The sequence below is a fragment of the Pholis gunnellus genome (genome assembly GCF_910591455.1).
Source record: "Pholis gunnellus genome assembly, chromosome: 3".
In the NCBI taxonomy this organism is placed as follows: Eukaryota; Metazoa; Chordata; class Actinopteri; order Perciformes; family Pholidae; genus Pholis; species Pholis gunnellus.
The window spans coordinates 13,394,391-13,410,096 of record NC_136529.1 but is presented as its reverse complement, the minus strand read 5'-3'; the positions used below and the strand labels follow the sequence as shown (position 1 = coordinate 13,410,096).

The 15,706-nt window shown below is 40.2% G+C and overlaps 2 protein-coding genes across 2 annotated transcripts in view; one reads left to right on the top strand and one right to left on the bottom strand.

Annotated features, from left to right (window-relative positions):
• Window positions 1-1,844: 1,844 nt before the first annotated feature.
• Window positions 1,845-8,677, bottom strand: ptgis (prostaglandin I2 (prostacyclin) synthase). Its single transcript, XM_079186460.1, has 10 exons — window positions 8,548-8,677; window positions 7,781-7,904; window positions 7,182-7,357; window positions 6,926-7,072; window positions 6,701-6,813; window positions 6,402-6,583; window positions 4,191-4,353; window positions 3,697-3,878; window positions 3,100-3,251; window positions 1,845-2,148 (listed from the first exon to the last, which is right to left on the bottom strand). The coding sequence occupies exons 1-10, from the start codon at window positions 8,616-8,618 to the stop codon at window positions 1,989-1,991; spliced, it is 1,470 nt and encodes a 489-aa protein (XP_079042586.1). The 5' UTR covers window positions 8,619-8,677; the 3' UTR covers window positions 1,845-1,988.
• Window positions 8,678-13,355: 4,678 nt separating this feature from the next.
• LOC306693933 (SLIT-ROBO Rho GTPase-activating protein 3-like) overlaps window positions 13,356-15,706 on the top strand; it is a 29,484-nt gene continuing 27,133 nt past the window's right edge. Inside the window, exon 1 of the mRNA XM_079156618.1 lies at window positions 13,356-13,829. Within this exon, the coding sequence (XP_079012744.1) occupies window positions 13,763-13,829 (67 nt within the window). The 5' untranslated portion in view covers window positions 13,356-13,762. The remainder of the gene's footprint in view (window positions 13,830-15,706) is intronic.

Sequence of the window (15,706 nt, the reverse complement as noted above, 5' to 3'; positions counted from 1 at the left end):
CATCCCTGTCTTCACCTCTGCTGTTATGCGCAGCTAAATTGTTACTGAGATTAAGCTCATTGTGATGTTTAATCATCTATAATTGCAATGTTGTGAACGCAAATCCTCCATCGTTAAGCATTTCGTTTGTCAAAGGCTGCCTGCTCCACATTGGTGCAGTTTCTACATGCCTCTGATAATCGAATACAATTATAGGTTAGGCTACATATGATTCAAAGTCAAATAAGCTTAACAAAAATACCGTAGTGAGTTGTTGTCATCCTGCACTGAAACAAACCAGCACGTACCGCTCCGTGAACAATCAATCCGCTGGCACAAACGGAGATGAAGCAGGAGCATTTTTTAAAAAAAAAAGGAGGCGACGTTATTGGTTTACTATTGCCATGGTTTAACCCAATTCATTTCCCCCTCCTGTGCCTCCGACATGGCAGAGAGATCCTCAGCACGATTTACTGCCCGCCGGTTTCCTGCTCCGCATATCGCCGTCAGGGTTTCGCCTCGAAGATCAACAAGTATGCCCGGAGATCATACGGACAGACTACCTGTGTTTCTCAGTCAGCTGTGCGAGGAGGCGCCGCATCTCTCTGAAAGTCAATCCATGGCTTCTCAGCGCTGTCTTCCACATCTGATTAACTCTTTCAGCACCGCGCCTTCACGTCTGCGTGTATCAATAAAACAACAACACTTATGGGCACTGTTGTTGTGCTTAGGCCGAGGTGTACGGTTAGATAAAGGCATCATGTAATGATAGTGCACATAAAAGATGGATGAGTAAATGTATGATCATACGATCTGAAGGCACAGAGCCAACAACAAGGAGAACCAATGGTACATGTTTAGAGAAAAGGCTGTAATGCTTAATATGATGAGAATAGCTGGGTTTACCCTCCTCTTATCTCCACATATAGCCTAAGCAGTAGAAGAAGTATTCAGACATACATTACATTCGAGTTAAAAATACTCCAGTGCAAGTAAAAGTCCTCCATTCAAAATCATACAAGGTAAAAGTACCTAATATACCAATATTAAAAGTACTCATTCTGCTGAAAATGGTCTTTATGAGTGTTATATTATATAAACATTACCAGACTATTGTAGTTGGAGCTGTAGTTTTAACTATAAGGTCAGGTGATTTAGTCCAGCGGTCGAGCCCCATCCGAAAGATCACGTGACAAATCTGGCGGTGCAGGAGGGACACAAGAGATCCTCAGTCAGCCTTCAAATCAATTATCAGTGTATTTTCAGTTATCAAATCCTCTTTCTTCCACCTTCGATAATCCTCCTTCTACCCACCTTTGCAATATTGCTATGATCCGGCCTTCTCTCACACGTCCTGCTGCTGAAACATTGATCCACACCCCGTCTTGATAATTGCAACACACTCCTCTATAGCATCAGTGCTAGCTCCATCAACAGACTCCAACTGGTCCAGAACGCATCCGCCCAGACTTCTAACCCACACCAAACCCTGGCACGATATTACACCACTCAGAAACCAGTGGATCAACTACAAACATCCTGTTCTTCACCAACTGGCCCCCACTGAGTGGAGTTTGAGTTCTTGAAAAGCACTATACAGATCTAATGTATTTTTAATGTTATTATTATCACTATTATTATTATGTGTGCAGGAGGTTTCAAGTTTCACATTTCGATAAGTTGCAAACAGGACCGTGGTGCTTCCAAACTAGTTGTGATGTGACAAAAACATTTAAAACTCGCATTTAAAGAGTTTTCTGAGTGAAGGGGGACTTAAAAGCCGATGAATGTTCAGGTGTTGCCCAAAGTATGGAAGCAAAAATAAAAAATGAGATATACTGTATCTCGTTTTTCTTTTTTTTTATTGAAAATATTAATAACAAACAAGTTCAATTTGATATATAGATTCACTGAGTAAATATAAAATGGTAGCAGTGCTGCAGCACATAAAACAAATGCTTTATCAATAAACAATTTTACAATTATGTACAGTTAATCAAATTATTGAGTCACATTTCACGCAGTGTCCTCTTCAGTCTGAATCGGACCTGCAGATCTCCGTCCGGCTGCAGCATCCCAAAGCCGTAGCGACTGGAATTAACTGGTGGCAGTTTAGCCTCTGGGTCACACATCTCCAGATCAAGATAGGTCAAGAGCAAGAACACAAATCTAGAGAAACAGGAGGCAAAAGCAGTTTAGAACAACGACAGACCGCCCACTGATAAACACCACTTATAAGACGATAATAATATTGGGTTTCGCTCATTACGTTAAATGCAGAAATTATGTCAACATCACATCAAGTAAATCAACCAATCTGAAATAAAGAGCAAAAAGCCTAAATAAATACCTGCTCTTTTGTGTGTGTGTGTGTTGTGCATTGCAAGGATTGACCTTTAACCTTTGCTACTGGATCTGATGTCTGAAAAGGGCACGCTCTCCCAAATGACTGTCCATTACCATTTTCATAAAGGTCAGCCCTAAGTCAATTTTTACTTGCCGCTACAGATACAAATTATTCTATGTTATTTATTAGCGGTTATTAAATAACAAAGTCTAAAGATAATTGCCATGTTTAATGTTTATTCAAGAACATTTTTAGGTTTCCAGGATACTTGAAATGCTCGCTTACACTTGAGTTCATAAAATGTCTTTACTGGCTGCCATTTTCTCGCAAGTGTCCTATCGGTAATGCACATGTGCAACGAGATGAAAAGGGGGCGAGATGGCTCTCTCCTTAGCTACATCCATCATCAGCTCTGGAAAAAGCTTCTTTTTTTTTACCACTTGCTCGATCAGGCAAGTGACTAGCAAAATTTACTGGCCTGATGTGGCATTTCACTTGCCCAGGGCAAGCAGGCCGTCCTTGTTGTTGAACCCTGCAGTTCATTACAGAGTATAACCGATTATTATATTACAGCTTGTTGCTAATAATGACAGGAAAATGAAGCAGGAGTGACTAAAGAATAGAGGAAAATGTTATGTGGAGATATACTTTGCTGGTCCTGTAATTGGGGGGAAATTGGAGGAAATGCTTTGATCATTAATGTATCGTTATAAAACCATCAATGGGCCATTGAAAGATAAAGAGATTGAAAAGCAGTGGATTTCTACACTCACTGTTTAATGGCTGTAACAGCAAACTCTTTCCCAACACAGATGCTACTCCCTGCACCCCAGGGCATGGTGTAGTACTTCAGCATTTTTCCATCTTTGTAGAATTTATCCTTCACTGTCATATCGTCATTTAAGAAGCGGTCATACTTGAAAATCTGTTAAGAGGAGACAAGAAAAAAAAAAACATGAAGGCATAAAATGTGTGCATTATAAAATCATGAAAATAGGTTTGATCCTATGTCTCTTGCTCTATTTCTTGTTAAAAAATAATATGGAAGTATCGCCTCTAACCACTGGAGACAAATAAACAGAATGAACATTGGGAATTGATCTCGCTCTATTGCTAGTCAACTTCTACTTGTTTCATTTGTAGGCATTTAACAGCTCATCCCAAAGGATGTATTCTGTTAGTAATTTAAATCACACTGCTTAATCCTGCCTCCTCAAGATTGCTTTGTGCTCTACAATATGGCTTAGAAATATCAAATGGAGGTACACAACTATATGTGTTATGACGGTGGAGGCTCTGTATACCGCTAAATGTTAAGTGATAACAGCATCTCATGCACGTCACAAGAACAGTTTTTCATCACTAAGTACCTGTGGTTCTTCATGTATCTGTGGGTCCAATTGAGGGCTGAGGAAGGGGAACAGGCAAACTCTGTCGCCTTTTCTGAGGTGGTAGTCCTGTCCACTGGCCATGTGCAGGCTCTTGTCCTGCACCACCTCTCTGCTTATCATTACCGCAGCGGTGAGCCGTAGGGTCTCGCTCAGAACGCTATCTGCAGAATGGAGAGGACAGCAGAGTGGATGATGTCGGAGGGGTGTCAGTGCGAGTTACATCAGCCCTCGGGGCTTAATTTGGAGAGGTACAAACATTTGCACGGAAATTGAATATATGAAAAAAGGCAATCATTACTTAATTGAATCATAGGTGAAACTTGTATTGTCGCTGTCATTGTTTCAGCATGCTGCACTTAACTTGTTCATATCAACAAGTCAAATACGCCTTTCAATTCCACCTTACTGGAGTGGCTAAACCTAGTCATAAGAGTAAAGTAAGCGAAAAGGGGCTGCTAGCAGCTGTTGCGTACCAAGCACAGGTGTGCTGTGTGCTTCCAGCAGGGTGATGGGAGAGTGCTGCAGGGTGGTGTCGCGGAGAGTGAGGCCTCTGATCTCCGTTTTAACAGCCTCCATGGCCTCAGGGTGAGTGAGCAGGAAGCCAAGGAGCCAAAAGGCAGCAGGTCCAGCATTGCACTTAAAGAAAAAACACCCAACTTAGCACAAACTCAGTCCTTTATACAAAGCTTCTAGTATGAACAACTTTGCAAAACTTTTACATTTTGTATATGTGGACATACAATGCATTTAATATGGAGGTACTCAATATGGAGCTGTAATGCTGCAGCCTGAATATGACTGATGTGAGGAGGAGAATCAGTCCACACAATTTGTAGACACTGCTGTCAGCCGCTCGAGAAGACACACCTGAGCCTGTCAGACAGTAATTGCTATGGGTTAAGGGAGCTGTCTAACCTCTGCACGTCTCAGGTCAGCTCCCCATTGACAGCCAGGGCAAATACCCAAAAGCAACTTAAGGAGCAACACATTGACTTTCTGCCCTGTAAGATCTTCAGGTCAATCATCATTATGATATGAGCCTGGTAACCTAAACCCAGGGTGGGTACTTTTAAAAGAATAGGTCAGCATTTGGGGAAATATGCTTGTAGAGTTAGATGAGATACCACTTGCATGTCTGTAAATTAAATATGCAATTACTGTAGTTGCAGTTTTTACATTTTTTGAACGGATTAAACAAACAAGATGTAACATGTTGATTGTGAAACTTTAGAAGTGCTGGTAGGCAGTTTTTGTTATTATGTACTGAACCAGGCTAGCTGTTTTCAGTGTTCATGCTAAACTAAGCGGACTAGCCGGTGGCTCCTGCTTCATATTTAGCGCATAGACATGAGTGTGGGTTCAACTTCCTCATCGAAACACTTAGTAACTCTTGCCTACGCATATTTCCTAGATTGTCAAACTATTCCTCAAGTAATTTTATCATCACTCATAATTTTATTCTAGTTATTATTCTAGTTAAATTCTCATAATTTTGTTCTCTGGCACTGAGAAAAGCTGGGAGTGCACGACTAAAACAAAAACAACTAAAACTAATGTATTATACATTAAAATGACTACATTAAAATGTGTGGGCATGAGAGTGTACAGACACCTCAACACCTTAAATCCCCATCTCCTCTAAAAGGAAAGTAACTAATAAATCAATTTCAGTCAATGAAAATTATTGTTTAAAAAACAGCTACCACCAGCCTGTGTGGGAATCAGGATGAAATTGTGGTTTTGCTGAAATCCCAGCATTGCCAGTAACAAAACGTATAACAGCCACATTCACTCTGGAACGTCCCGCTGGACTCGCATCTAATGCCTCTATTCTCTGCAGTGGTGCTCCAGTTTCCTTCCCAGACTGAGAGTGTGTGCTCGAATATCCCAGCAGACATGATAAAGCACAAATAAACATGCTGGGGGAATAGCGGTCTTCCCCACCCCCAGCAGAGCATCTTAAAGAGCTTGCCGTGGGTGGACTGGCAAAGGTTTCTCCTTGTTACTGGGTGAACAAATATTGATCCAGTGAGACTGGCAGGTAAATAGAGGACTGAAGCTATTCCAGCTAAAATGTAGCATAGAGGAACAGCAGACACCAGGACAATCAAACAGCTTGCTATCTCCTCCACCTGGCAGCACGGAGCAATTACGCCATGTTGTAATCTAAACGTGTCGGGCCTGCTGAGATTGAGGAAGCAACAATTCTGTATTCACACCTATTGTTAATAGTTGAGTATTGGGTGAGGTGTGAAGTCTGAGACACTAGACAAAGCTCGGTGGACAACCTGATTGACAGCACAAATTCCGCCTATGAGGGCATGACCCTCTGTGGTTTCAGTATGAAAAAGAGGAAGCGACTTCAGCTGACTAACGCAATTATCTTACTCACTGTGCTCATGTGTAATTACTAAACCTCAAACAAGACAAGGTGTCATGGAAACTGATTCACATTACCATCATTTGCAAAACTCCACTCTGAGTTACAGGTTGAGGCAGGTAGCGCTGAGTAGCTTCTAGAGAGGATTTGTTTTGCAGGCTGAGCACACAGAGTGGAATTGAAACATGCAGTATGGGCGTGGGAAGTTTGTATGTTTTGGCATGTGTGGCCTTGTGTGTGTGTGTGTTTGAGATGTGTGTGACTGTGTGTGGTAGAGGGACACAGGCAATGAAGCAGCTCTCACCTGTGTGGTCCACAGCTGCAAAAGTAGAGCTCTTTTCTGCATTTCCGCATCCACTCCCTCCTCCTGCAGGAAGTCGTGGTAGCTCTGCTGCCAAGAGTTTGACCCCGACCCTCCGCTCAGACAGTTTGGGGACAGCAGCTCCCACAGTCGCAGCCGGCATGAGTTGGCTGTTTTGCTTTCCCCTGTTGAAGAGCCAACATACTTTCATGCATACGTACTGTGCTGTACACACATGAAGTCAGAACGGCAAAGCAAAAGTAAAACAAGTTGACTTTTAATTTGCTATTGTGCGGCTTTACCTCGCTTGAGTGAGCTACGAGCCAGTTTGGCGAGAAGATCGTCAAACTTGCGAAATTCTTTGTAGACCGCAGAAGCATTGTCTCTCCTCTCAAACAATGTACGATATCCGGCCCTGAGCACAACAATAAAGTTGAAGATCTTCCTGCCTGTCACTCCTGGTAGTATAAACAGTGACATCATTTGATTTATGTTGATGTTAGAGGGCTTGAAACTCTGTGTGTTACCTGAAGAGGAGGCTGTAACAAAGGTTAAAGAGTCCATCCTGCCTCCACTCTGAAGGGTTGCAGTCTTTCTGGTCACTCAGCAGCAGGTTCTGAAGGTGAGTGTTCATGGAGCTGCTGAGGTTGGAGAGACTGACACCTCGAAAATGCCTGAGGAAATAATAACAATACATTGAGACTCACAATCCGCATTTAAAGCAGAGTTTGTCTTATCATTTTGTGAACCATAAAGTCTGTGTTTAAAAGATGCATTCATTACTCTTCCATCCACTTCCTCTCTGCACTAGGTTTGAGAGTCGGCAGCTGCAGACTGAAGATCCTTTTCATGAGCTGGTTTCTGCTGCGGGTGAAGTCCAAGGAGACCGTGTCGTTCATTACGTCATCGAAAGAGTTTGGATCCAACAGCACCGTCACGTAATGACCAGCAACACGGACCTGGGAGGACATCATTTTAGTTTGTCCGATATCCATTATTTGAAGCAACTCTCATTAGGGTTTTTCTATCCAAAAATATGCGTCTCATTGTTTGTCCTTAATTTGAAGTTATGTGGAATGGTCAGTGTTTTGCTCGAAGACATTCAGTGAAACATTATGTTCTATAATGGAATAATGCAGAACTAAGTTCAGATATATTCAGATTAAAAGTATAACGGAGGCCTACTGAACTTGCTTTCACCACACATGCAAAATGATGTCTTGCTAAAATGAATAGTGTGTTGCTGTCGTGTGAAAACCTGATTAGAATTTTGCTCCTGTATGTAAAAACGTCTTTGAATATGTTCTTTCAAACCATTACATATTTGTTTTTTCTCCTATTTGGCAGTCAAATGTTCCTACACAGTCTGCATCAGAACTTACTGTGAAAATATCCCCATGTCTGTCTTTCATCCGGGCCAGAAACTTTGCAGCATCTTTTACAAACTCAAGAGCGTGGCCCAACCACGGAATGAGTCCTTTGTCCAGAGGAGGCTCATTATTCTGTCTGTGAAGTATGAGGAAACTCGTTAAATTGACAACAGTAGGAAGTTTCACATTTTTTCAGGAACACCTCGATCACATTCAATGATCACATTCATACATCTGCTGGCCACTGAGCAGCTCCGCCGGAGCGGTCACGGTTCGGGGCCTCGCTTGCAAGCGATGCTTTTCACTTTCCTCACCCAGGTTTTTCCTGCAGGTGGTTTCTCTGACCTTTAGTCCACCACTGACAATGTGATTAAGTAGTTTATCAATTGGTTTAAGAATCTTAACTAACAGGTTTGGAATCAACAGCAAGTTATGTCATGAGAGCATTCTGTCGTGAGGTTGAAACACAGGCCGCAGTGTAAACGATAAGAATCATTTTGAGTTTTGAACTAAATGCAGAGAATCAGGGTTTCATAGTCAGCATTGTTCAAACGTACACATTCTATCAGTCAGATAATATATGAGTTAAGAGGTATTCTAATACAAGTATTACTATTCATTCATGTATTTGATTAATATTAGACATAACTTTAGAAAATAGCAAAACTAAAGTGTTTGCAGTATTTTGCAGACCTTCACAATCTATCACAATCTCTGAAATGCACCTTTGTTAACCATCTAATATCTGCACATATCAACATATTAATAAAAGGCTTTACCTTGTGCGAGTGGAGTAAAGGAGAACTAGTATAAGCAGTCCATTAAGTAGTAAGAATATTGTCCACAACATGTTTCAGTCACGTCTTATTCTTGTCCTGTCCTGTGAGACAATATATTCCATAGCTGCTGGCAACTGAGCTTTATGTTTGAGCCCTGCTCAACCGCACCTACTGCTTGTTAGGAGGCGTGGAAAGGTGTGGCTTGACACACAAAGTGTTACGCAACACTCTTACAAAACTGAGTGTCCCACACCACAAAAACCACCACATTCTGAGTGACACTTAACTATTTCTACTATTTAGAGTTTTAACACTTTCCAGAAGAAGGTTAAACATTCTGCACAAAATCCTTCACTCACGCACAGAGAAGCCACCCGGCAGAACATTTCTCAGCAGTGACATCAGCGAGGTGAAGACACTCTGACTGATGTCAGGGCACACATATTTCATGGAGGGTGTCATTGAGTCAAGTTCTCGTGGTTTGTTGAAATGTTCCTATGACAACATCCAATTCCCTTTAACATTGTGAAATGTTTATTTTTACCTCCCATAAAAAAAAAAAATTCCATACAGTCATAGGTGAGATAGTGTATTTATTTACTGATGACGTTGTCTGCCAAACTGAAACCAATGATTCATTTAGTCAAAGCTGTCACAAGATGTGTTTTATGTGATACTGTGATGCTATTAATTTTTTTTACTGGGAAATGAATGAATGAGCAATTTGTCATACCTTACTAGATGTGATACATAATTATGAAAAATGGCAGCAAAAAGGGGAATGGTACAAGTCCTCCGCCTACCAGCAGAGGGCAGTCGTGCACTAACAGGAGCACCTTTCAGCAGCGAAGCAGTGGAGACTGTTCACATGAAAGTCAACAACATATTGAAGGAAAGTTACAGCAAGACCACAGTAACCAGAGAGCCAAAGAACACGGACAGATTAAGAGGAAACGAAGACGTATCGATGTTACCTCGGATAGTTTCTCAACACTATGTAATAACCGCGTTAGTCTGCTGCTACTGTTAGCATCAAGTGTGCTCTTCGCTAACGGACCGTACCAGCAACAACAACCTCACATTTCCATTCCGACGGACAAAAAACATTCCTGTCTCTCACTATTGTACAAGACAACTTCCGCATATTACAAATCCTGACCCCAGCTGAATGCCATATTTTACGCTAAAAGAGATTACAATTCAACAACATATTGACATTGTTATTATTGTTGTTAATAATATATAGAAGACAAATTCATGCAAATGAGATGTGCCTGTAGCTTGTGAAATATAACGCCTTTCTATTTTCAGGTATCATAGTAAGACAAAACACACAAACAAACCAACTGTAGCCTGAACATGAATCAGTAAAGGTCAAATAAAACTCATTTGATGGTGATACTTTTTAAAATCATTTTTGAATACTCTTTAGAAATGTTACGTTTTTAAATGAATGAAATATTCTATATATAATTAATTTAAATCACACATAATAAAGTAGCCACATTGATATATAAAAAACAGTATATATTAAAATCATCATGTAATAATCTCAGAATGTGTTAATTCATTAATTAATGTTTGAAAAAAGTTGGAAAAAAAGGATCCATATACACTGTCTAATGCTTTCTAATCGAGACTACATCAGACTTTAGTCTTGATACATCTCCCACGGGAAGGGAAGGGACCAGGAGGACAGCCAGCCAATAAAGCCAGCCTCTTAGGAATAATGATGTTATTATGTTAATGACCATAAACTGCCTGTTTCATAAAAGATGGGTGTGGTGCACTGGAAACCAATCAACTTTAATCAAACAGCCTCTGGTATAAACAAACATAGCATTTCACATTCAATTTCACATACAACTACATGTTACATGTTACAGTTTGCTCAAAACATTTAAACCCATGTTTAAATGTCTGGTGATTTGAACCCGGGCATACACACATTTTCATCCATGGCACCGGTACACAGAAGGTTTTGTAGGGCAGCCTATTTGGCAGTGAATGGCACACTGAGAGGACACCCTATAGAGGACTTTATCAAGTTTTCTTGCACATTGGACCGATCATCACTGTAAAGATAAAAGGAAATGTAACTAACTACATCTGTCAGACAAATGTAGAAGTATGAAGTTGCATAAAATGAAATACTCAAATATAGTACAAATACCTAGAATGTGTAGGCCTACATTACTTGAGTATAGCACTTTTTTTTTTTACCACTGATTGAACTGCAACATAAATGTGTAAAATGTATTTGTGATGAGTTAAACAAATATAAACATAAAATAATGTCAAATTGATTAAATGATTAGTCAAATGCATTATGAAAGAATCTTTGCATATCAGTAAATAAAACACAAACAAACAAGATTTAACTATTTTGGTCCTATTTCAAAGTAATTTCATTATTTATTTTGCAGTATGCATTAGAAGTAATGATACAGTGTTCAGGATGCACTGAAGATCATCCGAGGAGAAAATATCTTTGTCTTGTAAAACAAATCTGAAAAAGATTTTTTGGTTAAACCTAACCAGAAAGTCATAATTGTAATATGTTTTGTTGAAATGCAAATAAAAAGGCATAACTTTGTTAATAAGCAAAAAAAAAAAGCCACGGTGATGAGAAATTCATTTATATGTAAACGCCCATTGTGACGTAACATTTCAGATCTTTGGCTCTAGGGGGTAAAACATGTTCAGAAATGTGTTCCACGTGGTCCTTTTAGTCTGTTTTCTATCCCCTATCATTTTCCTTTAAGGGTTAAGCTGGATCTAGTCTTGAGCTCCATCAGTTGCTTTTGATTACTTCGAATATGAAGAATTATCTTAAACAAATATAATATTGTATTTTATCATTTACAATTCTACTCACTGAAGTTAGTATGTCAACGTTTTCTGAATGTGCACTTGATTTATCAGTTCTTTCAGGGCAGCTGCATCATTTGATGCTGTCCCTGAAGTGTAAATGTACAAAACATGAGCCTTAACTAAATTAATAATATTTTAGTTTATGATTGAATAGTAAACACATGCGTAAAGTCATCATTATTTAAAATGATAGAATTGACATAGTGGAGATTAGGTGTATTCCTGAATACCTTCACAAAGACTGCTGTACTTTTATGTATTTACACAGCGAGGAATCTTTATTAGCCTGAAGGAAACTAATCTTTTCTAGGTATACCATGTAATGATCATTCCTCCCGTAAAGGCCTATAATTGGATGGTGTTAAAGTTTCCACGGCCTAGTTAGACCCAGCTTTTTCGTATTATTTTCAAACCAACCCCAATTTGTATCAGGCTTACTCTGAGATTGAATCGTGGCAACTGCAGGGTTGTCCTGCAGACTTCTCCTGGGCTCTCTCCCAGCTTTAACAGTTGTCACAGGCTGACAGTAGCCCACAGATTTCCTGAGGAATTGGGTGCAAAGGCAGAGCAGGATTTCTTGACACAATTCAAAGTGCAGTCTCAAAACGAGAGTGATCAATTATCGCTGCCCTTTGCACCAGTTCACATTGCTTTGAGACAAAAACACATTTGGTGAAGTGGTAAGATGGAGGACGTTCACACTTGGGAAGCCACAGGAAGTTATTCGACAGCATTTGTCAGAAAACTGTGCAGCAGCGAAGAGCGCTGAGAGGGAGAAAGAGCAGAATGACACATTGAGCCATCATTTCTCTGGGGAGATAATCCATCATCTTTATCAAAGTGTTGGAGTGGAGAATGGCTTCAGTCAGTCATTTGTAACCCCTCAGTCTCTTCCACCCAGAAATCTGTTCTCTGTGTTGTCAGTTAGTTGTCTCATTCAGACCCAAGAAGAATCCACAACTCCAGTTTTGCTGATTTTAAAGTCTAAATTGTAGTTTTGGAGTATTATTTCCTCTATCATTTTGTGATGGTAAACTGATCTACACAGCAGGCTACACAGTAATATCAAGGATACTGTGGTGAGTTCACAGCTCAACATTGATAGAACGGCAGATCTTCAGTGGTCCTTAGACGATGTTTTATCCAGATGCAATGAGTAATCGACTAATCAATTAGTCAATCAGCAGAAAATTAGCCTGCAACTATCTTAATATTCGATTTAGACATTCCTGCCAGACACTGTTTGGTCAGTTGTAACACATTTTGAAACTGAACTGCTCCTGCAGTCTTCGAGCCCCTATGGTACCCATCAACACTTATTATCACGAGACAAAGATCTTGTCGTTTTTCACAATTATACAGGATCATATTTTGGTAGATATGGTGGTCTCACATACTTCAAGTGATGAGTGTTCCAGTAACGAATGAGTAAATATGTACATAATACAAGAATGCATCTTTTTATTTGCATTGCAGTATGAAGACGCCAGTGTTTCATCCATTTTCTAACAGTCCTTCTGTGTCTCAAAATGTGTTAGGAATGACCGGATCTATCATGAATACATAACATATGCCTAACATTTGAATTTGAATAAAAAATGTCTGACTTTATTGGACAACTACATCCAGAGTTCTGCAGTTAGAAAGGTTAGCAACTTGATGTCCTGGAAACAAAGCCCTCACATTGTAATCAATAACAAATGTGCATTCCTTCAGCTGTGGAGTAACAGCAATTGGAAAAAAATGTGTTCATATCAGTTCACTCAAACAAATCTTAAATCATCCATGAGGAGAAAAGTGGTTAAGAAGGGAGGGGGTTGGGGGAGGAGTCTTAGATTGACTTTCACATCCATTCAGCCTTTTTTTTTGCAGCAGCAGCAGCAGCAGCAGCAGCAGCAGCATTGAACTTGCAGATAGAGGGAGAGAAGAAAAAAAAGAAGCAGACTGGACAGACTGCAGAAGGAGCTCAGTGCTGTTAACCGCCGAGGCTGCCATAGCTGTTTCTCTCAGATCTTACTCCAGGCTTTACGAAATGTACATCAGACGTGAATTGTTTCCCGATTTACTGAAGAGTGCTGGTGAAAAGGAGTGGTCAGGGACGGAGATCATTATGCACTTTTAGGTTTCGACGTCGCCTTGAACGCAAGCGCAGCAACATCGCCCCGGAGCCTTCAAAGTGCGGTTGAATTTCCCGAAGTTTGTGCCTAGCGGGCGATGATTCGCATCTGATCGTTGCCTCAACTATCTGGAGAGGACTGCAGACGGGCAGAACGCTGCATTGTGGCAAAAACCGAGACGCTGATTCCTGCCCGAGGATTGCACAATCCGCTCTCCCCTCAAAATGTCATCTCATGCGAAAGTCAAGAAGGACAAAGAGATTATTGCCGAGTATGAGACACAAGTGAAAGGTTGGTTAACGTGCAGGCCTGGTCGTATTGTTGTTCTGCGTGTCAGGGCGCTATTGCGTAACTTTACCACACGCTTTATATGGCTCGCAGTGTGCAGTGCTTTGGGGCGGGACAGATTGCATAGTTATAGATGACAGCCATTTTTTTTTTTTTTTTTTTTTACATATCTCTTTGGAAAATGTCTCATACATTCGTGTCATTAACTGTCTTTTGGTTTAAGGGTCATATTTTGAATCCAGAGATGTATTGATTAAGATGCAACTTGGCTGAACTGGTTTCTCTGTGCTGAAGATGTTTGCTGCTCATTAACATGCCAAAAGCCCTACATGTGTGGTCATGTAGCTTACATGAATGATTTGTTTCAAAGTGCAGCTGGTATTTCTGTGAGACTGTTCTGATGCTGCACACCCAACAAGGGAATGTATCAATTCACCTTGTGCACTCTTTCCAGTGGACTGGAGGTCATGCACCTCAGGTACTAGTACAGAATATGTTGAGACATCAGGGTACGTTTTACAACTTCTTCCTAGAAACAAAGGTTGAAATATACTTTAAAATGATAATATGGAAACCTAGCCTATGTCATTTTAAAAGACAATACGAGCAATGAGCAACGAGTATTCCAGGACAATGTTAATACTATAAGAAGGGAAAGGGAATGCTTGAAAAGATCACACAGCAAACAGTTCAGAAAGGCCATAAATAATGTATGCTGTCTGTATGAATTATGAACCATGAAAGGAATTTACTGTCTGCCGCTAAATATGTGACTAGATGAACCACCCAGAGAGGGAAGAGAGTCAGGAACAGTGACACTGTATTGGAACAGACCGTGCAGGGTGTGTATAGGTGGGTTGTCTTCTCAGCCCTTTAGAGACGACTTCAGGCGGTGTGAACTTTAACACTTTGTGCATCACCCTCTCACAGTTGTGGTTATGCTAAGTGTTATGTACCAGGTTTTACTCACAGACACAGACAGGCTTTCTTCTAGAATAAGTTGACATTTGAAACCTGGATAACTGCTATACATACTGGTGTGTTATTGACTCTGGTAATTATTGTCTGGAATGAAGCAAATCGTTTCAGTATAAAACAGGCCATTATACAGTAGGCTGTATAGTCACAGGGTGAAATAACAGCCTCTGCTCATGCTTTGGTTCAAAATCACCCAACAGCAAAGCAGTACTCTAAAACACCCAAACACAGTACGTTTGGGCCCAATAGTTCACTCTATAGGTTGGTGCCATTTCAAGGTATCCGCCATTGGGGTCCACATTCCAGCTGCGGTCTGAATCCTGTAGCAGAGTTGGCATAGCTCGTATTGACAGCGTGCCACGGAGCTAATTGGCTGCATCTGCATTTCAGATTGAAGTGTAACTAAAGGAATATCTGAACTTTTGTTTGGCCTATTTGCAGACCGTTGAATGGCAGAGCAAATGTATCTATGTAGCACATTATATAGACTAATTTCATTTTTTTTTTTTTTTACATGTTTTTAAACCAAATAAAGTTGGCTGAGAAGATCAACTCCACTCTTATACATGTGCGCTAACTATAAAGCTACAGTTACTGCGGTTAGCTTTGAAGAGCAAAATACTGAAAGCAAGGACAAACAGCTAGTATTTCCTCCTGAGGCCAAGAAGCTGTAGTTCAGTACACAGTATTTTGCTGCTACAATTATTATTTTCTTAATCGTGTGCATTCCTGGATGTATGAACTGCACTGCTTTAATTCAATTCAAATGAAGATTTTCTTATTCATTTTATATCCAAATACACATTAAACAATAATAAAAAAAATAAAAAAAATCACTATCTGTTTGTACAGCTCATACTTATTTTATATGACTTTACTGTCTCAGTCCAGGAAAAAAAAAA